This window comes from Apiospora hydei (assembly GCF_038363865.1).
Source record: "Apiospora hydei strain CBS 114990 chromosome Unknown utg000006l_segment0_segment0, whole genome shotgun sequence".
NCBI classification, from domain to species: domain Eukaryota; kingdom Fungi; phylum Ascomycota; class Sordariomycetes; order Amphisphaeriales; family Apiosporaceae; genus Apiospora; species Apiospora hydei.
Genome location: NW_027117365.1, coordinates 3,812,794 through 3,832,635, shown reverse-complemented (window position 1 = coordinate 3,832,635; position 19,842 = coordinate 3,812,794). Strand labels below are relative to the sequence as shown.

General features: G+C 53.7%; 5 protein-coding genes across 5 annotated transcripts; 1 reads left to right on the top strand and 4 right to left on the bottom strand.

Annotated features, from left to right (window-relative positions):
- Positions 1-442: 442 nt before the first annotated feature.
- Positions 443-1,405, bottom strand: PG997_008425 (uncharacterized protein; the record flags this gene model as incomplete). The annotated part of the gene is made up of 1 exon (XM_066812740.1): positions 443-1,405. One exon carries the CDS (start codon positions 1,403-1,405, stop codon positions 443-445), a length of 963 nt encoding a protein of 320 aa, XP_066668082.1.
- A 2,685-nt stretch (positions 1,406-4,090) lies between these two features.
- PG997_008424 (major facilitator superfamily domain-containing protein) lies at positions 4,091-6,430 on the bottom strand (the record flags this gene model as incomplete). The annotated part of the gene is made up of 6 exons (XM_066812739.1): positions 4,091-4,555; positions 4,588-4,937; positions 4,988-5,012; positions 5,088-5,370; positions 5,518-6,079; positions 6,175-6,430. 6 exons carry the CDS (start codon positions 6,428-6,430, stop codon positions 4,091-4,093), a joined length of 1,941 nt encoding a protein of 646 aa, XP_066668081.1.
- Positions 6,431-6,948: 518 nt separating this feature from the next.
- Positions 6,949-9,282, bottom strand: PG997_008423 (pre-mRNA-splicing factor cef-1; the record flags this gene model as incomplete). Its single annotated transcript, XM_066812738.1, has 1 exon — positions 6,949-9,282. The coding sequence occupies one exon, from the start codon at positions 9,280-9,282 to the stop codon at positions 6,949-6,951; it is 2,334 nt and encodes a 777-aa protein (XP_066668080.1).
- A 2,044-nt stretch (positions 9,283-11,326) lies between these two features.
- PG997_008422 (uncharacterized protein) lies at positions 11,327-12,860 on the top strand (the record flags this gene model as incomplete). Its single annotated transcript, XM_066812737.1, has 8 exons — positions 11,327-11,450; positions 11,518-11,590; positions 11,659-11,774; positions 11,831-11,873; positions 11,921-12,108; positions 12,164-12,395; positions 12,463-12,802; positions 12,858-12,860. 8 exons carry the CDS (start codon positions 11,327-11,329, stop codon positions 12,858-12,860), a joined length of 1,119 nt encoding a protein of 372 aa, XP_066668079.1.
- A 1,147-nt stretch (positions 12,861-14,007) lies between these two features.
- Positions 14,008-18,684, bottom strand: PG997_008421 (uncharacterized protein; the record flags this gene model as incomplete). The annotated part of the gene is made up of 3 exons (XM_066812736.1): positions 14,008-14,747; positions 14,801-17,379; positions 18,392-18,684. 3 exons carry the CDS (start codon positions 18,682-18,684, stop codon positions 14,008-14,010), a joined length of 3,612 nt encoding a protein of 1,203 aa, XP_066668078.1.
- Positions 18,685-19,842: the final 1,158 nt, after the last annotated feature.

Here is a 19,842-nt window from a genome sequence, read left to right as displayed (position 1 = left end):
ATATCTAGGCCCCGAGGGGCACGAGGTGCACGAGACACGGACAATGTATCTGTCACGGTGAGGGGGGATTTGCGCGTTGCCAATGCATCAATTTGCCGCGGAATATGTAGACTATATTATACCGAGATAGAATGGGATGGCCCTGGTCTGCCGTTATAAAAGAGTTTCTGAATGTATTTTCCAAACACAGATAGACGTCCAACTCACTCCGCACTGCATGCATTTGCTTCAATGTTACACGTAGGTACGTCACACTCCGACTTAGCACATGCCCAAGTGCCTGAGGGCTTGAGGGCGTACCTACCTAACGTACCCCGCCAATTGGCTAGCGGGGGCGATCCAGCACTTCTTCCCTCCTTCACCACACATCTGAGCTCACCACCATGCAACGATCGTCACGCTTGCTTTTGCTAGGAATACCGGCCTTTTTCTGTCATTTTATCTAATTGAAATTCTGTAACGTGTTGCATAAACCCTCACGAATCCTTCTTAGGTCGGTTCCGAGACCATTCAATCCTTTATGCTTCATCATGTCACTCAGCTTGGCGATGAACGCGCCAAGGCCTTGGGCCCTGTTTTGGAGCAGCTGCTTCACGAGCAGCTGGTGCTCCGTGGGATCGGTTATCTCGAACGCTCCGACGCTGACACGCCAACTACTACTACCACTCCTCCCGGCCGCGGCATTTTGTTGACGAGCCTCGTCACCCTCAGGCCCCAAAACACTACTGCTGAGGGAAGATGCGGCACTGCCTATGAATAAGTCGGTTGCGAAGCCCAGTAACAGCTCCACCAGCTGTTCGACCACGAGCAGGAGAAGGATGGCCAAGTCTTGCGATAGCATACACGCCAGTGGGCATGTCTCCGCCCTCCGTAGCTTCTCAAATACTTTCTCGAAGAGTTCGAGAAACTCGTCAGCCCTGACCTGGCTACTAGACATGCTGCCGCCGCTGACGTCACTGGCCCGAATGCCGAGATCTGCCTCGAGACCCCCTTGGTATCGGGCCAGAGAGCATCGGAGCATGGATAAGGACGATGTCAGGCCCTGTAGGCATTGGCAGTGATGGCCAGTGACGGCCCCGGACGCTTCTTCCAGCGCCAGCGGCCAGCCGCCCGGGGACTCCAGGAACGAATGTGTCGAAGATGATACTGCAGCAGCGTCTTCGGTATTGGTCCCTACATCGCCATTTTGACCTTCTTCCAGGTTCTCCTCAAAGACCCCGCAGGTTTGGGGCGCAGAAGGTAGATTGCACGCTCCACCACCATTTCCCGGTATTACAACTTGGGCCTCCTGGAATAAGGTGAGAGGAGGAGGGCACTGTGGATCGTCTCGCAGCGGTGCACTGCTGCTAGATTTCGGAGTGCTAGCTGGCGATGCATCGAGTTGTGGCCACGCAAAATCCGCCATCGATGGCAAGTCCTGGAGCTGCTGACACCATCCGTCTAGTCCAAACTCGTGGGCATCGTACAGCAAAGACTGTGATTCATCATAGTTTGGCCCGGTAGAAAGATTATTACTATCCAAGGCATTCAGTGCGCCATTTTCCGCATTGGACGACTCTGGTGTGACGGTGTTTGGCGATGTGGTTTGCTTATTCTTGTCTTGGTTATCGTCCTGCGTGCTGCCGTTTAGCGACGTCGACCCGCTGGTGTTGCTGTTGTTGCCATGATGATTACTACGCTGGGTAGGAGTTGTTGTTGTTGTTGCAGTACATTGGCCTTGGCTATTGTTATTTGTCGTGTATAGGCATGTATTCCCGAGACGCTGGCACCGATCACAGGGAGTGCCGTCCAGCTTGCCACTGCACCTCGATCGAGAGGTGCGACATCCTTGCAGGCCGAGCCTCTCCGATACTTTCTCAATTCGGCCCGGAATTCGGCCGTCAGAGGCTTCCGGCGATTGTCGAAGGCGATTATGCCGTACATGCTGCTTTACGCAACCGACGGCTCGAATGGCTTTGTCTCGCTGAGGCCGCCGGGTCAAATGCCGTAGCCTGGGTTCGAGACTAGTCGTCTTTCCGAAGACTGCGAAACAGAGTAGGCAAAGAGAATAGGCATCTCAGCCGCCAGGCGGACCATAGATATGTAAGTATGTTTAGTGGTGGTCCTGACTACACATGAGCCTCTCGGCCGCCTGCAACGTATACCCCCTTTGGCGACTCTGCAATTCTCAGTATGAACAACTTACATTGGCCTCAGGTGCTGTCTTCTACTGATGTCGTCATAAGGGACATTGTCCGATACGGGACTCATGCAGCACCAGACAAATACAACCTGCACACACCCCGTGCCATAAGCCCGAGTCTCAGATCGCCACGGCAGATAACTTGCTTGGTGGCTTTAATTTCTGACGTCCGGTTGCGTCTCCCGTACACTACCTACGTAGGAGTTGCCCGAGGGCCTAGTCGAGGAGGCGCAGACGTGTCTGTTACTAACCACTCTGTAACCGCTGATCTTTTTTTTCTTCCGCTTCATCGAGTCCGTTTCTGGAGTCGCTCTGCTTTGGTAAAGGCGCGCTGCCGTCTATGCTTCCTGTGTGATGGTAAGGGTATGTTTTACTTCCTCTCACTAAGCATATTCATTCGATCCCTTTCCGCTGTCTCCTTCATCCACCACTCAGGAGTGCTGGAAATCTAAAGACAACACCCCGAATGCCACACGAGACAAAATGCTCGGACTTACTTTGTTCGTACATGGCGTAAGCTGCATGAAGGTGGCGCCAACTCTATGCGACGGCGGCTGTAGCGCTTAGCTGAGCCGTGCATTCCTCCAGCAAGGTTCGGTATGATGCATCAATTCTTTGCCGCAGCGCACTGAACTCTTCGACATGGGCAAATTTTCAAGGATCCATGTACAGGGGGGATATAAAATCTTGAACACAAAGGTGCCCGAGAAGAGAGGCTTACTTTAATTCAGGACCCGACCCTTCGTCCGGGTGTAAGCGGAACATGATGAGAGGGCAATCATTAACAGCGTGGATGAAGAATTGCTTTTGCGTTTCAGCCAAGACGGGATGCGTGACTATACCAAAGCAAGCTGCAACGGGTCGTAAGGTTAGAAGTGTCTTTCCTGCCTAGCCAATGGACTTCCCCTATTCCAACCCATCAGCCTGTTGCAGTGCTACGTCATTATTCTCCGTGATGGACGCCACGTCTTGATGACCCACTCGGCCGAAGAGACAGATCATTTCTAGAAGCCTACTGCGGGACCAAGTCTGTTATTTGGTAAAGTATAGGAGGCGCCGACGACTCAAACATCTCAGCCGCAGTGGGGGTGTCTGACTACCCGGTGCATCCGTCTTGCAATGTTGCATTGCAGTAGGACCAGGTCGGGATTCGGTGCCAAACCCTGGAAGCTGACATGAGATGTGAGATAGGCGGAATCTTGGCAATGCCAATATGAGGCTTAGGTAGGCCTTGGGACGTAGATAAGATGTAGGAGATCTTGCCAACGGAACCAAGCCGTGTTGTTTCGAATGCCCGTGAACACGAGGGCCTTCTTGAGAGGCCGAAGACGCGGGACGGCGTTGCAGTCCAGACACGTCGAAATGGTTGGAACATGATAGTAGTAGGTTACGTCAAATAGCACATCCGCACCGGCAGTGATCCGACGGCCGTTATTGTGTGTTTTGATTTTGCCTTATTGTCAAGTTTTGCTTGTCGCCCACACTACGCCATGGCAAGGCTCATGAACATCCACCAAGGGAGAGAAGAAAAGACGGGGTGAATAAGCTTTCAAAAGGGGTTTGGCATTGATCAGCTTTTGGGGGTCATAGTATCTATTGAGCGTTTCAAGTTCGCGGTTATTACATTCATGTCAGTATCTAATTCACTGATCACTATATCCAAGGGCGAATGATAATAGGAGAGCATAAGAATAGGATTCGTCCCAAGTTTGATACTCCAAACATGTAGGTTCGGATCTAGCCCTGTCGTCTTCGAGCCGTGCCTGTCATCTGTCTCGGCAAGGTTAAGGATACATGTGGGTAGGCATGCATAGTTAATTTTGACTGCATGAAGCCCTCCAAGCCGTTTGCTTCTCTCAACCACGCTTCTTGGTCCTTCACGTATATGAAGTACATAGTCTCTACAGCCTATTGCTTACGAGCTCCCAGTCGTGGCAGCTTGACGGGCAGGAGCAGCGCCATGTTGACAAGCGCCAGCCCAATGCAACAAAGAAATGTCATCCGCAGCGCCGACTCGTAGCTGCGCACAGCCTGCTCGCGCACGACGGGGTCCTCGAGCGCCGCGACAGCCTCAACGCTCGCGCGGACCTTGGCGATGAGCTTGAGTTTGGCCTCGTCGCCTTGCGGGGTGCCGTCCGAGCCGACGTAGTCACGCAGGTAGCGCAGCAGCGCGTTCTGCAGGATCAGGCTGCTGCCCGCGACGCCCATGACGTTGCCGAGGGCGCGCCAGAGCATCAGGGTGCTAGTGACGACGGCCTGTTCGGCTTGAGCGCTCGCGCGGAGGACTGCGATGAAGGTCCCCGGGAACTGGAAGCCCTGGCCCATGGCCGAGGGCCGAGGATCAGCAAGTACGCCCACCAGGGCCAACCGCGCCTCAGCGAGGCCAGTGATACGGTCCCCATCACATAACCGATGGATCCGAGGGTCAGAGGCCACTTGAGGCGCTGCGTGCGCGTGATGAGAAATCCCGTCAGGGTGCCGATGGTGGCGGCAACCGCGACGGGGACGATGAGGCGCAGTCCCGAGGCCGTGGCGCTCATGAGAAGGACGGCTTGAAAGTAGAGCGGCGCGTTGAACAGAACCGCGTTGACGAGGAAAGAGGCAACGAAGTTCGCAAACACCAGGTTGGCGCGGGGGCTAGAACGCAGGAGCTCCAGTGGCATGATGGGCCTCTGTGCTCTGGATTCGGCATACAAGCAAGTAGGGAACAAGATAGCGAACATTACTAACGAGGCGATGGTGAAAGGGTGAGACCCTGGCTGCGTGTCAGTGCATATATCATCGAGTTTCCTGGCAGTGACTTACATGGTAGGACATTGCCTCCGAGGTTCTAGGATATATGTGTTAGTTTGGCATCCACACCAGATGGGACATGGAACAAGAAGAAGAGGGCAAAGGATCTCACCAAGCCTAGAATGAGAAACATGGTTGAACTCATGAGGAGGGCAGTTCCCGGCCAATCGAAAGCCTTGACGGCCTCGACAAAGGTTTCCCGTTCGACGTACAGACCCAAGTCGGGTGGCATCGTCCAGGCCACGAGAGCAAAGCATCCCAAGAGGGGAAACACCTGTATACCAAACTCCCATCGCCAGCCCAGGGTATCGGCCATGACGCCGCCGAGCGCGGCTCCGGACGCGGCAGCCAGGCCGTAGGTGATGTTGATGAAACTCTGATACGTGCCACGGCGTCTGTGCGGCAAGGAGGACAGAATGAAACATTAGCTACCACACCGCCACATATCTTCAGATCTTCCCGGCATCGAAATGGCTACAATACTGATGCAGAGAAACCAAGAGAGGGGGAATTAGGATTAAAAAAGAGCCCATTAAACTTACTCGATGTTCACCATATCGCTAATAACAATACTACCCAGACTGATCATGCCGCCCGCGCCGAGCCCGCAGACGGCCCGTGCGAGGATGAAGCTCTTTATGCTGCCCGCGAGCGCGCACCAGACCGTAGCGAGGGTGAAGATGGCCATGGCGAAGAGGTAGGGGAGCCTGCGGCCGATGGTGTCGCTGAGGCGGCCGACAATAGGCTGGACGGCGGTGCTGGTCAGCAGGAAGGCGGTGGACAGCCACGAGGCCTGGTTGGAGCTGTGGAAGTACGAGGTGATGACGGGGTGCGACGAAGCCATGATGGTGCCGTCGAAGTTGGCGATGAAGTAGACGAGCAGGACGCTGCCGAAGATGAGCCGGAACAGCTTCGGGTCCGTGTCGATCAGGAACTCCCTCGACGGCGGCGAGTTGGCCGTCGTCGCGGTGGACGTTGATGCTGCTTCCTCGTCTATGGTTCCTGCCGCTTCTGCGTTCCCATTAGCGGTGTGTCGGTGGATACCGGCGACGGACTCGGTATCAGCAATCGCCGAGCCATGGCCCGACTTAACAGAGCCGGGCGCTGGTGAGAGAAGGGTTGCCTGGCGGGGCTGTGTGAGAATTGGCGGCCCCGGAGCATGGTAGACTCGAGCAGTTCTGGTGCGAGAGGCGACGCACTGGAAGCGGATGTTGTCCGAGCTAGAAGAAGATCCGACTCGTTTGCGTCTATGAAGTAGTTATGGTGATGGTGCTGGTGCAGATGCTCTCCTGTAATCTGGGTAGGCTTGTTCGTGTGGTGAGTGCCATACGAGCCGTTGGCTGCGAGGAGCGTTGTGCGCTCATCGTCATCGTCATCGCCAGAGGGCTGATCTGTGCCTCCATGCCCGGACCATGGAGGTGGGTTGCGGTTGCCATCAGAGTCTGGACCCGTCATATCTGGGGTGGGCGTTTCTGACGCCCTTTGGGTTTTGGTTCCGTTCCTACAGGGAAATATAGGGGAAAAGCAATGAAGAGGCAGTAATAAATGAAGTATGCTAGGTGTGGTTTATCTGTACTGCTGGCGAGCAATCCACCGCCAGCCCAGCCGGGGTGGACCCAACGAATACAATTGCAACTACTTTTCGGGGGCGGTGCTCGGCTTCGGGGGGCAGGCAAGCATCCATCTTGGAAATTTGGCATCGGCAATCCACAGCTACAATGTTGTGTTTCGCTTATTCACGTCCAACCTAGAATTCCCGTATGTCACAAGTACAACGTGCATGTGTAGCGGGCGTGTTCGGTCGGAAAAACCCCGACATGCAATTTGCCAAAGTAATGTGTGAGCTATACATAGGTAGTATCTGTTGGCCCCCTCCCGTCGCTTTGGGCAGGCCATTCCGAGTTCGCTGTCTCCAAGTTCGCTGTCGGCAACCTGCTATTAATGTACAATGCTAGATGAAGCGCCACCGTTGTTTAATGATACCCGTTAACTCCATGCGCACCGCCAACTGCATCCAGTTCTTCCTTCGCTTCTCTGTATTGTTCCTGGGCTTCCCGCTCTCTCCGACTGACGTATGCGACCTCTTCACGCAGAGCTTCGAGTCGGCTCTTGATAGCTATCTCTTCCGACATGTTCAGCGTGTTGAAGGCATTGAGTGCAAACTGAGCCTTTTCCAGCTCCTCCGCAGCTTGGCCCATCTTCTGCCGTAGTACTTTGGCCCTGTTCTGGTAGCCGCCTAGATGAAGCCCCAATTTCTTCTCGACCTTGGAGCACTTCTCCGCAATCTCCATCGTCGTGATTTGTACATTGTCGAACGCCGTTTTCATCATTTGTGTTTGGGCTTCCTCCTCCTCCTCGTAACAGCCTAGGCCAAGCATCAACGCATTGGCGTTCTCGCGCTCAAAAACAGAAGCAACCGCCTCCCGCTTTGGCTGGTCTTTGACTTCGAGCAGTATTTGCAGTCGTGCCTCAGCCAAGGCGTTATCATCGATCTGGGCCAAGTTGACAGGGCTCGTTTTAGTCCTGGATCCGGGTATAGGATACCTAGCCGCGTCATTCGCGAGGAGGAGGGCGGCCTCTCGAGCTATCAAGGCCTCCACCGGGTCTTCGATTGCGGTTGCCTCCTTCATCAAGACATCAACATCGACCGAGTCGGGTCGTGGTAATTCTTTCTGCAAAACCTGTGTACGCCGCTTGCGCTCCAGGGCTTCCTGAGCCTCGCGAATCTCACGTTCGCGTCGATCTCGAATTGCAGCGTCCTCCACTGACTCCTCCGCTACGACAACCTCCATCTGGTCCTCTGGCGCTTCAAGCTCCCAGTCCGACTCCTTCGGTTTCGGCAAGGAGGCGAGTCCTTGTTTCAGTTGACGCTTGACCGCCATCTCTCGTGCGCGTGCCGAACCCCCGACCAGTGCCATTTCGTTCCCGGCATTGAGCGCGAAGCTATCACGTGGTGTTCGGAGAGGAGTCTGTCCAACTCTTCCAGGGGTAGCCCCGACACCATTGGCACCGTTCCGGAGAGGCGTGGCCAATGGGTTCGGCGTAGACATTACCTGCTTGCGAGGTGTGGCGCTTTCAAAACCAGTTGAGCCGGCACCCTCCTCCAAGTCAGCGTTTTCCCCACCCAAGAGAGCCGACTGGTTGTTTGTCAGAGCTTTAATGTTCCGGATCTCATTCGCGATATGATCCTCCTGGGCGGGCGCCATGGGAGTCCGGATAGGGGTTTGTGAGGTAATGGTCGAATAGGTATTGACGAGACCTCTTGTAGCATCGTTCTCACTAGACTGAGCCAGGGAGCTAGCGCGTTCGCCCATCATCCCCATCTTGACGATCTCTTCGAGCTCGCCTTCGCCGACTTGGGGCGCCGGCAGGTTCAATGCACGGCGCTTGCTGCTCTGCTCTGCCTCCCGGATCTTCTGCATTTGTCCGGCCTTCAAGGCCGCTTGCATAGACGCCGACGGGCCTTCTTTGTCATTCTTGCGCTTTTTCCTTTCCCCTTCTTCGTCCTGCTCACCCTTGCGCTTATTGGCAAGCTGCTGTTTCTGGGGGTTGAAAAGGGCACGTTCTCGCTCGTTCAGGTGTTGTTCTTCGCTAGTGTCGTAGAAACCTCTGCTGGGCGCCTTCTCGAAAGGAATATCGGCATTGTAGTCCATCTGGCCCGGCTTTCGCGTAATGACTTTGATGTTGATGCCAGCTGTTTTGAGCTCGCGGCGCTTCTGCAATGCAGCGACGCGGCGCGACTCCTCCTGCTGACGCTCACGCTCTTTCCGCTTCGCCTTTTTACCCTGGGTGTTTGCGAGACGGGCTCGTGCTTCGCTGAGCATCTCCTTCTCATCTTCGTCGAGATCGATGGTGTCAGGCTTGGCGGGCTTGCTCTCCGGATTCGGGTCGACTTCGCCAGGTCGTAGTCTTCGAACATCGTCGGCAGTGGGAGCTTGTGTTTCGCCGCCTTCCGGGCCGGTCAATCCTAGGGAACCTGATTCCCGGGCTTCGGCTTCATCTAGTAGCTTCTGGTATCGCTCGAGACATTGGTTTGCGGTGCGGCCGACGAGGGGAGCAATGGTGCGCCATTGTGTTGGCATCAACTTGGCCAAATGCAAAAGCTTTTCATCCTCCTCTTTGCTCCATTCTATCTTCTTGATGCTCGGATCCAGCCACTCGCTCCATCTGGCCTTGCATTGTTTCGCGGTTTTGCGTTGCAGCAAGGACGAGACGCGTGCCCATTGATTCAAGCCGTATTTGGAGACGGACGCCTTGAGGATTTCATCCTCGGCGTTGGTCCAAACGCCGCCTTTGACGACTGGCATCTTGTTCCGAAGGTACCGAAAGGAAGGAAATGCAGAGTCGGGTGTTGTGGGAGGATGTGAAAGAACGCGGCGTGACGCCGACTTCCTGCTATCAAAAAGTTGGTCGTCTGGTCGCGGTTAGAAGCGCAAAAGTTACGAGCACCTTACATTCAGCAATCATCTGTGGCAGTGACGGGGCTTGCTTGTGGCTGTAGCTTGCTTCTTATCGATAAGCTCTATAACTAATGGGTCACCTCGCCTTGGCTTCAATGTTGGCACATCGTTCGGCGAGAGTGCTTGCATATATCAGGACGAGCATACTATACCTATGCGCGCAGGCATCTCTCAAAATTTCACAGTTTGTTTGGTTCGAAGCATCTGCCGTATAAGCTACTGTATCGAAGGTTCGATTGCATCTTGGATGTGGCCGGCGACGATGCGGCGCACAAGACCAAGCCACCAGGAGATGTTGTCGAACAGAAGGTATTCTTTCCCAGCATTGCACCTTCAACTGGCTGGGCTGGCCTACGTAGTCTGTTTCGTTTTATTCTTAAAGGAAAACAAAAAACAAACAAAAACAAGGTGCGCAACATGTCACTGCAACTGACAGTCGATCGTTGCCTGTCCGTAGAATGACCCTGGGCTGCTTGACCATGATGATGATACTTTTTCCTTTCTCTTTCCCCAATATCATCTCCTTCGTCCCACTACAAGCGTATTTCGATCTGTTGCAAGGTTTCCGGCAAAAGAGCAGCTGTAGCTTTACCTGAGATGGATTTATCGATTCCCGGTAGTGAGGAACGCCTTGCGGAATGAAAACTCGGGATTCACTGTTACAAGTACGTACATATTTACCTAGCTTTGGTCCGCTTATGTTCGATGCAGTGCCTTTTCGCAAGTACCTACTAGTCTACTACTATGGGTACAGATGGATGCAGGTGCTTTTCTCGATCCGGCGATTCGGCCGGTAGCCCGGGTCAGAGATCAGAAAAGCTGAAGTCCATTCAATCCAAATCCGCAGCTTTCGCCATCTTGGGCTAGACAAAGCTCGCGTGTGCGCACCTTGCAGCCTCCGTGGGGCACGCCTTCCACGTTTTGCCCTTGCTCAGATCACGACCCACATCACCACTGCTTAATTCCTTAGGTAGACGCTTACAACTGGCGGCTGGCCAGTGAAATCCTACCTACCAAGGCATCCAACTTAGGTAGGCTGTGGACATGTGTTTCAAGACGCCTGCGCGTCCACTGCCTTGTTCTTGGGATGAGCGAGTCTAAACAGGAAAACAGACAGCCTCGAGAAAACATGTAGGAAAGCGGCCGAGACAAGCTGCCCAAGGGGTGCTACCCGAGTGGTTTCGGGGATGTGTGTACATACATGATTCCTGCATTCCAAGAACCTGGAAGGGCAAGCTAGGTGATCTACGCAAATAGACGGGAACGGGGCCGGTCCCCGTTCAAACATCAATTGTAATGCGGATTTGACCTGCAATGACTAGCGAAACTCTATCTATAGTAAGAGGCTGAGAGCCCCCTCCAACCCTCCAACTTCCGGCATCCGCTCAGGTGGCAGCGATAGCCTGCGGCTTTCGAGCTTCCACTCTCATGTTTCTCCCGGGTCATTCCCTACTGCTCGACTTTGGTGGCAAACAACTCGGCCATGATCTTGTTTTGTGAGTACCGAGTGGGCATTCGTGGTGTACCGGAAGTGTCTATAACAGCACGTTAGACGGTTACAATATAGTTCGCTCCCCTGCCGGGACCATCCCTGGTCCGATCTTATGCCTTGGGCCAACCCTCCCCCACCCGTCGTCTCATCTCTCGGTCCTGGCCACTATGAAATCTACCGAGCACCCGGTACCTCGTAGTTGTGTGCCTGGCACGTAGTATTTGACCTGGCCGCTACGACGCTGTCGTCAACTCGACCCACGGGTTCGCCCTACAGCGCTTGGCCACAATCCAATACAAGTATGCTTGATCACTTGTCGTCGGTTACCCTTTGCGTCTTTCCCTCTTCGCCTATTGTTAGCTGGGCAGACCAACGAGTGGCCAACAGACTCGCAGCAACATGTCACAACTCCCTGCGGGCGCTGTCGGCACTGCCGTGGGAGTGCTACTCTACTCCTTTATCTGTGAAGTATGCAATATTGTGATGTTGTGGCTCCTTTGGGTCCACGAAGAAGGACTCAGCTGTAAGTGTCTGCGTTCCGTTCCGAGTCAATATCACCAACATTGTCCTAGGCTAATGGACCTTCACAGACGTTGCGTGTATCTCGTATTTCACGCTTCTCTCCACGACTTGCAGCATCATCCAGCAGTTCCACGACTACATGTAAGAACCAGGCCACCCAAGAAACACGACCTCGGCAGGCATTGGATGTTTACTGACTATACTTATAGCTTCTGGAAAGACGTCACCACTGCTCAGTTCAACAATAAGGCCGCACAGGTTGGAAACCCGCAGCTGACCCTGGCAAACGGGTCAGTAGCGTTGGACTTGATTCTCTTTTATATCCGTGAGTACACCAGGCAAGCTACACTCTTACACCCAGAGCCTAACATACGCAACCAGAGTTTTATTGTTACACGGTCGAGGCGACCTTTGTCCTGTTCTGGTAAGAGACTCGCATCGACACCGTACTCCAGGTTATTAACAGATCAGGGCGTTCACCCTTACCCAGTCCGTTTACGGGTGGGCTGGCAAGCCTCGCTTGAGGCGTATCTTCAAACGGATCAATACCGCCGGCAAGATCATATCAGTTGCGCTGCCCCTTCTCACAATTTGCCTGCTCCAAGTCCCCACGGTCCAGTCTTCTTTCGTTGGATTTATCATCCTGGCCGACATAGAGTGTAAGCTTCCCACAATACCTTTCTTCTTTTCAATATGAGCTAAGAAGCAATATAGTCGCCCTGAGCTGTTTCGGAGGTTGCATTCTCCTTATCATGATCCTCATCAGATACATCCAGACGCGACGCCAGCTCAAGACTTGGTCTCATGGGTACGGCAAGAAGTCAACGTCAACCGAAACGACCTCAAACGGACCTCATATCAGTGGCGGAGGAAGCAAGCCTCAATCACAGGGCATATACGACAGGTGGCTGCTGATTCGATTCACCATAGCATTCGTGTTTCTTGCGTGGGTTTAGCTCTATCAAATTGCCTTCTCCCCTATTCTCGCTAACCAGGTACCATCATCCTACTAGAATTTTCGAAGTCACCAACATCATCTTCCAAATTTCCGCCCAACAGAATAACAACCGCGACGCCGCGGCCGCGGCACCGGATCTGAGTGCCAAACGCGCCATCGCGATGATGTACTTCAACATGCCCGGCGTGACGGCCAGTCTGCTGGCTTTTGTCGTCTTCGGCACGACCCGCCCGTTCCGAGAGAGAATGTACCAGACGTTTGTGCCCAAGTGGTTCCAGAAGAAGGGAAGCACGAACCGAGCCTCGCAGCAGTTACAGTACACCCGGCGCGATTCAGCAGCTAAGCAGCGAAGCACGAGCATCAAGTTGTCCAAGGGTATCGACGTCGCTACCGTCGTGCGGATGGATGATCTACGAGCGCCAGCAAGGGAGCTTACCTGGATATGGACAGTGACTCGGATCCGGAGAGGAGATTTCCCAGGAACGGACTTACTACTACGATTAAGGGTGGAAGCCGCACCTAAAAGAAAAGGTGCAAAGGCAGGCTGTGATGTGTTTACATCAGGTCAAACGTGGTTTTATAAACAATGCGGTTATATATAGGATCGGGAAACGGCCACACAGAAGCAATGTAAAAAAATGTATACATCTCCTATATTTGCTCGTCGTGCTAAGTGAATTGTGCATCCGCCACAGCTCGAGTAGCGAGGCCCTCGTTTCGTGACTTACGGCCCGAAAAGGGGGACTGTGTTTCCGACCACAAAACGCAACACAACACAAGGTTTTTTTTGTCCGTCTGTCTATGTGCCTGATTGAAAAAGGCAAGCTTGTTGCTCTTCCGTGTATTCCACTCCTAGAATCCGGCTTGCATCAATAGACTGCTCTAGTCTATGGCAGTCTCCGGCATCTCTCGTACGACACGGGCAGGCCTTTCTTGCGCTTGTTCGTTGGCCGAGTCATTAGGGGACTTCGTATAAGCCATGTTTTTAGCACGAACGCCTTGTGTGTAGCCTGCCGTATTTAGACTAAGAGGCGCCTAGTATTTGCTAGTCTTTTGGTTGGTCGGGAGCGCTAGGCAAGTGGCCGTCCTCTAGACACCGGGCTTGAACAACTTCAGCTAAATCACCGCGTGCCATTCCAATATACCGAACCATTGTCGGCCAAACCATCATTCTAGATTGCCAGTTCTACCGGGACCCGTATCGAATTCAAGATGCCTTAGCTATGCCCCAAGAGTGTCAAGCCCCTAGACGCGGTCTTGGGAAGCGCGAAAAGCAAAGTCGAAGGGTGCCTTGGATTAAGGGCAATAGGGCCACTAGAGGCAAGAATTGCCGAGGGACAACAACTCGATTCGCCGTCGCAACGTCAAGAGGATGGTTTGGTCGTAAATTGGATTGCTGGTACACAATGCAGGCCAAGAAATCCCTGATGAATTGATGTACAAATATAAAATACTACAAAGTAAACTCTAGTTTGTATTCGCTGAATTGAGGACATCTGACAACGCAACCATATTGCGTCGCCGTGGTCGTCGCCTTCCTTTCCTACCACCTGTTTCTCCCCACCCTGAATGTATCTAATCAACCTGTTGTTGCGTTTTTTTATACCTCTGCGGGCTTCTGTGTCGGTTTGCCCGTCTCTCCTGATGATGATTCGCCACTGGCAGCAACAGGGCGTCCGTTCGCCCCTTTTCGCCCATGGACGTCCTTGAGCATCTGCAGCTTCTCCTCGGTAACCCGGATAGCCTCATTAATCTCGCGCTCGTTCATACGCTCCTCACGTATCTTCTCTTCAACTGAGCGCGGCTCGACTACACGTTTTCGAATCGGCATCGCACCCTCGTTCATGCGGTGGAGTGCGACTCGCTCTTCGAGCCAATCCCAGAGGTCGCTTTCCTCTCGGCGCCAGATCTCCTCGTACGCCACTATCCGATCCGCATGGTTGGCAAACCCAAGCCCATGCCCGTAGCCAGGACCAGACTGCCGCGGGTTGAAGCCGAAGCCGAACCAGGATGCTACCAGTAACCCCACGAGAAGCCCGTACACCACATTGCCCGTGAGGATGGGCTTCACAATATCAAATACTGGGCCTAGAATTCCACGAAGGGGTTCAAATAGGCCCCAATTTGGGGTCTTGGCTGCAGCTGAAGTGCTTACACCGCCTTGAGATTCCTTGGAAGCCTCGGTCGGTTTGCCCTTGCGGCCCTTCTTCTTGCCCTTGCCGGCTGGGCCGTTGTTGGCTGCTGCAGAACGGGGTTGAGTAGTTACAGCTGCTCTAACCACAGCTGTCAAATCTTTACAGTACTGGATTTGGCCATCGTTGGCTCCCTTCTCAATCGGTCCTGGTTCGGTCAGTCCATCATCACCTGTCTAACGGACAAGAAACATTACTAACCTTTTAGCCAACTCTTTCCTGTCCACTCTATAGTGCAAGTAACCTGCATCCGAGTAGAGTTGTTTTCTGCCCAACTGAGACAATATTTGGTCTTCACACTGAACACATTGCCGCTGGGTACGTCCGGGTTCTGCGTAACACACAAAATGTTGACAGACTTTTCCAGATCAAGCTGTTCGAGGGTTTCCGTTGTGATACATTTTGTCTGCTTCGGTCCAATAGACGCATTCAGAGGTTTAATGTACGAGTACCCTCGAGTCTTGTTGTCCTGGGTCAACCCAGTTTTGTCCTCACCCTGGAAATCGGTGCATTTTTGCTCGCCCGTCAACCAATTTTGCATGAACTTCACAGATGCTGGGCCGAAAATGAGGTTGTAGACTTTGCCCAGTGGTGCTGCAATAACCTCGTCGGCCAATGGTCGCTCGTAATGTGCTGCGGTATCACCGCAGTCAGTGGGTGCATGGGTTGCTGGACCTGGGAAATCGTCACCGCCGGTCGTCGTTGCTGCACCGTCTTGTGGCTTGGCCGAAGGGGCATTGGCACCGAGTGCTCCGGAAACCTTACGACCCCCAGACTTTTCTGCGTCGGTATCAGTAGGGCTGGGTTCTGTTGGCTGAGTGACCTCGTTGTTGTCAGCATCCTCCTCGTCCTCGTCGTAAACATCCTCGCCCGAGTCACTCCCGCCATCTTCTTCATCCATAACGTCGGAGCCGGAGCCACTTTGGTATGCAGATACATCCATGTCTTCCACTTTCTCCGTCTTGTCACCACCCATCTCGTCTATAGACACGCCATTCAAAGAACTCTTCAGGGTCGGATGACCAAGCTTCCAGATGTTCACAATGAGGTCATAGGTAGAATCTCGACTGGTGAAACTGGCGAACACATGCTTCGCATGTAATGTCGATATCATCAACCCATTCTTGAATAGTAATGCTGTGCTCCTCTTCTCGACTGATACTATCTCGTCGAAGCTCATAACAAGCGTAGTTACCCACCCGAAGATGTTACTGCTAAAGCATAGATGCCCTTCCGATACGTACAGTCTTCCATGGGCGAGAATCTCCCGCTGTAGAGCACAACTGTAATCCTCGATGAGATAGTCGTCATCGGGTACACTCTTGAACAAGTTGTGAAAATCCCGGTTTCGCTTCTTACTCGCCACAGCAAAGCCTGTAAGCTTTGGTGTGCTTCCAGCGGCCATTGGATGAGCAACAGAAGCGTTTGCTGCGGCAATAGCTGCCCCGATGGTGTTTGAAGTTCCACTGGTGTTAGCAGTGCCCCCGGTGCTGCCGCGCTTCCGTCTTCGGCCAATGGCACTTCGGATGCTGTTGCTTCTTTGCATACCAGGCCTCCCTTCGAAAACGGATGATGGCGGGCTGCGATCGCTCGCAACCGCCGATTCGTAGAGCGATCGGGGCCGTGAGTTCGGATCCTCCAAACTAAGCGACGCACGTTCCGCAGGAGCCGATTCGGATCGCATCCGAGTATCGGACAGATGATCCGGGAATCTTGCTAAATGCGGTGTGGACGCACCGGCGCTGGGCTCCTGGATGCCGAGCTGGTCGAGACTCAGGTCTCCCATGCCCAGTGTTTTAACGGCCGGTTCACCCATCTTGACGTCTCTTGTTTGATCCGCTGATGACTCTACTTCTGTCGTGTCGCCGTCTCCTTCTTGCGATTCGGTTGGAATAGGGGTTTTCGGTCGATTATTCCCAATACTAATGTTGGAATTGGACACAGTACTGCTTAGCGATGTTGCAGCGTTCTGCGCAGCAGAAAGCATAGACGAGAAGAAACCTCCTCCTCCGGGTGTAAGGGGGCCGTTTTCGGGTGTGGGCGTGAGAGGGGCGAGCGTGAAGTTTGAAAGTTTGCTTGGTCCAATACTAGTCCCAGAGCCAGATCTCATACGTCGATGTGTTGACAACCCCGCATACGGAACGTTGCTGGAGGTATGAGGCCGCTCAATGCTACCGGCCCGACTCCTTGACCTCTGTCTTGACTGGTCACCTCCAAGCGGCGGTGTAGGGGGCGTGCTCACTATAACAGGCGCAGCTGGCTCCTCGGATGGAGGCGTACGGGGAGGAACCAAAGACGCGTCGGAACCTCGACCCGTGCGTCGTGGCGGCTCTTGGAGGGTTGGTGCAGGACCAGACTCATGAAGGGACTCCGCTGAAGCCCCTGGATCAGCACTCCCCGAGTTTGATCTGTCGGTGTTGTCTGATTTCTGGCTGTCGAAACTAGGAGTGTTACTCGAACTCCTTTTAGTCCTGAAGACGTTCTTGATCCTTCCAGCAGGCGACCTCGATCGTCTCGAGGCCTCACTCTGCGGAGGCTGCAAGCCGGTCTGGCTTACGGATAGCTTGCGGATCGGCTCGGCAGGGTAGGAGTTGTCTGAGGAAACGGATACCGAGTATGTGGCGGATCTGGAGAGGGCGTCGTCGGGGAAGGTTTCGGTCGCCAGCGTGTCGAGACTTTGCACCTCAGGTGCGTGTTGTGCTTGGATAATGGGCGACGAGATGGTTAAGTGGCCGATCTGGGACGGGTGCGTCGAAGGCACAGTGGGTCGGGCAGGTGATCTGCTAGGGGTCCTCTCAGGTCAGACTTTAAATGAAATTGCTCGTCGGTTGGAGCCCTGGTGGTTCGGGGACAAAGAGGAAAGTTGGAAAGGTAAATTGGAAATGTAACGAGCTCGGTGGTAGCGCTGGCAGGACAAAGAAAAAGAGCCCAGCATATCCCGGGTGAATATATGCTCGATGACAAATGGAACAAGAACAAGGAGGAGCAGAGCAGCTTAATGACGGCTAGGGTGGTGCCAGAAATGCTAAATTGCGACGGGCTGACGATGTGAGGGGGCAGGCTGGAAAACGGGACGCAACCAAACATCTGGAGTGGAGGGCTAGGCCTGGAAAGAGCCCGAGATCCCAGATACAGCTAAGTTAAATAGATTGAAATGCTGCTGTAGCCTGCACAATAAGGGGGCTTGGGGCCCTGGGGGGCCTGGAGGGGGGCCCTGGGGTCGTGCGTGGGAACGAGAGAGGAAAGATGGAATGTATTGATGGAACCCACGTCCAGCCAGCGAGGTAAACGAGTTGCGCGATAACTCAACTCAACTCTGCGACTGCTCCAGCTACATAAGGTTCCCGTACCTAGCATACATTGAGTAAGTAGGCAGGTATGCAATGCAGCTGGGGGTGCTGTGCATCAGTGCATGGCATGCACCGACTCCCCTGGTTGCAAGCCGTAGGTAATATTTCAGACGACACGCTCGTATCGGGATCGTCAATACTATGGGGAGTTAAGCCACGGAAAAGGTGGTTCTACCGTTCAGGTAGGCGGGCACTTTTCCCAGCACTGGCTGGCGCTGTGCAGACGACCACTGGTGACTGGATCTCCTGGCCGCGTGGCTGTTGCATGGATGCAGCTAGAACCCCTTGAACCTGATATATCGAAGTAACCGTAATATCAAAAAATAATCGTGGGGAGCTCGTAAGGGGAAACACAAAAGAAACTTGAAACTAACGTCAAGCACCTGTCCGATGCCGTTCCTGTTTTGGCTCGGTTAACGCGAAAGAATAAAATCAAACTTACGAGTCGAGCGAGTATTCGTTGGGTGTCTCCAAAACACCTCCTTCGTCCAAGTCGTCCCTGGATTGCGACGGCGTGCCGGCGGTGCTGTGGCTTTTGTTGCTTCGCTCATCTTCGTCGGCGTGCTCGTTCGGCCCACGCGATTGCGTCTGCTCGTTGCTTGCTGCTGAGCTTGCTGCTGAGTCAAAACTCCCCCGGGACGCTCGCTTCCAGCGACGCCTGGCTGCGAGTTTCTTAGGCAGTAGCCTCTCGACCTGCTGCTCAACCTTCTGGCTGGTGCTACTGATAGCGTCCATATTGCAGATTGGTGGTAACGAACGACATTCGCCAGGTCGGTCAACGAGGCAAAGATGTAGTATGGCGACAGAGATAGATTCGGGTCACACAGCTGGGCGCGGCGCGGCGGAGGGCGGACAAAACGGGAAGACGTTTCACGCGAAAGAACGCACTCAAATCTAAGGTGCACTCCGTGTCGTCATGATCGAAGGCGGTCGTCTAGCTTCGATGGGTAGGGTCTGTCTGGTGAGACCTGCAGGTGCGCGAGATTGCTGTGTAGTACATACTACCTACGCTGCAATGCTCCGGGCTCGTCAGGAGTCAAGGCTGCAAACTGGGGGACCGGACTCGTGGGTTAGGACTGCGATTATGATGAGGGACTACATGGGAGGTAAGCTACCTCGGTGATACCTGCTTGGCTGCAAAGAAGCAGTAAAGTATCTATGCGAATAGACAACACGAACCCCACGAATAACCGAACTGTCATCATTCGCCAAAGCAGGCCTTCTCTCCAAGCACTTGAGAGATCTAATTACTTGCCCCCTTGCAGTTATGACGGACCCTATGCCTAGAACGAACATCCCGAATGGAGGTTGACACCCGAAGCGGAAGACGATACATCATCACCCGCGCGTAGTTGGCCATTGCTCTATCCGTAGGTTATCGTCATCTCTCACACATCGGTTTGTTACCAGAGCCAGACCAAGACTAGTGCAGGTGACAGGCGACATTAAGCATCAAGGTTAGTCACGTAAGGCGCTGTTGGCGGAAGAATGAGTCCGGTCCAGTCGATTCACGTTTATTCTTGGTTACTATTTCCCACAATTCCATACGCAAGTACATTCCTTGCTCAGATGGGGGTGGCTTAATTCCCCAGCTACTGCGGCTAGTACATGCACTTAGCCGGTCTTTAGGTGCTTTAGTTCCCCCTAGGCCCCAAGGCCCCAAGGCCAGGCCCCCAACCCCGCTAAATTCAAGTAAGTATTGAAGTGACAGACATTGGACATCAGCAATCGGCCCATACCTCACATACAGCATTTGACGCCTGTACAAACACTCACAAGAACATACAACCTACCAACCAACCTCTCATCAAGCCCGATCGCAATCCTGTCATAGCAATCGCGCTACGAAGCGCGCGCGACGGAACTGCTATCCAGTGCTGGCTCGATATTTGC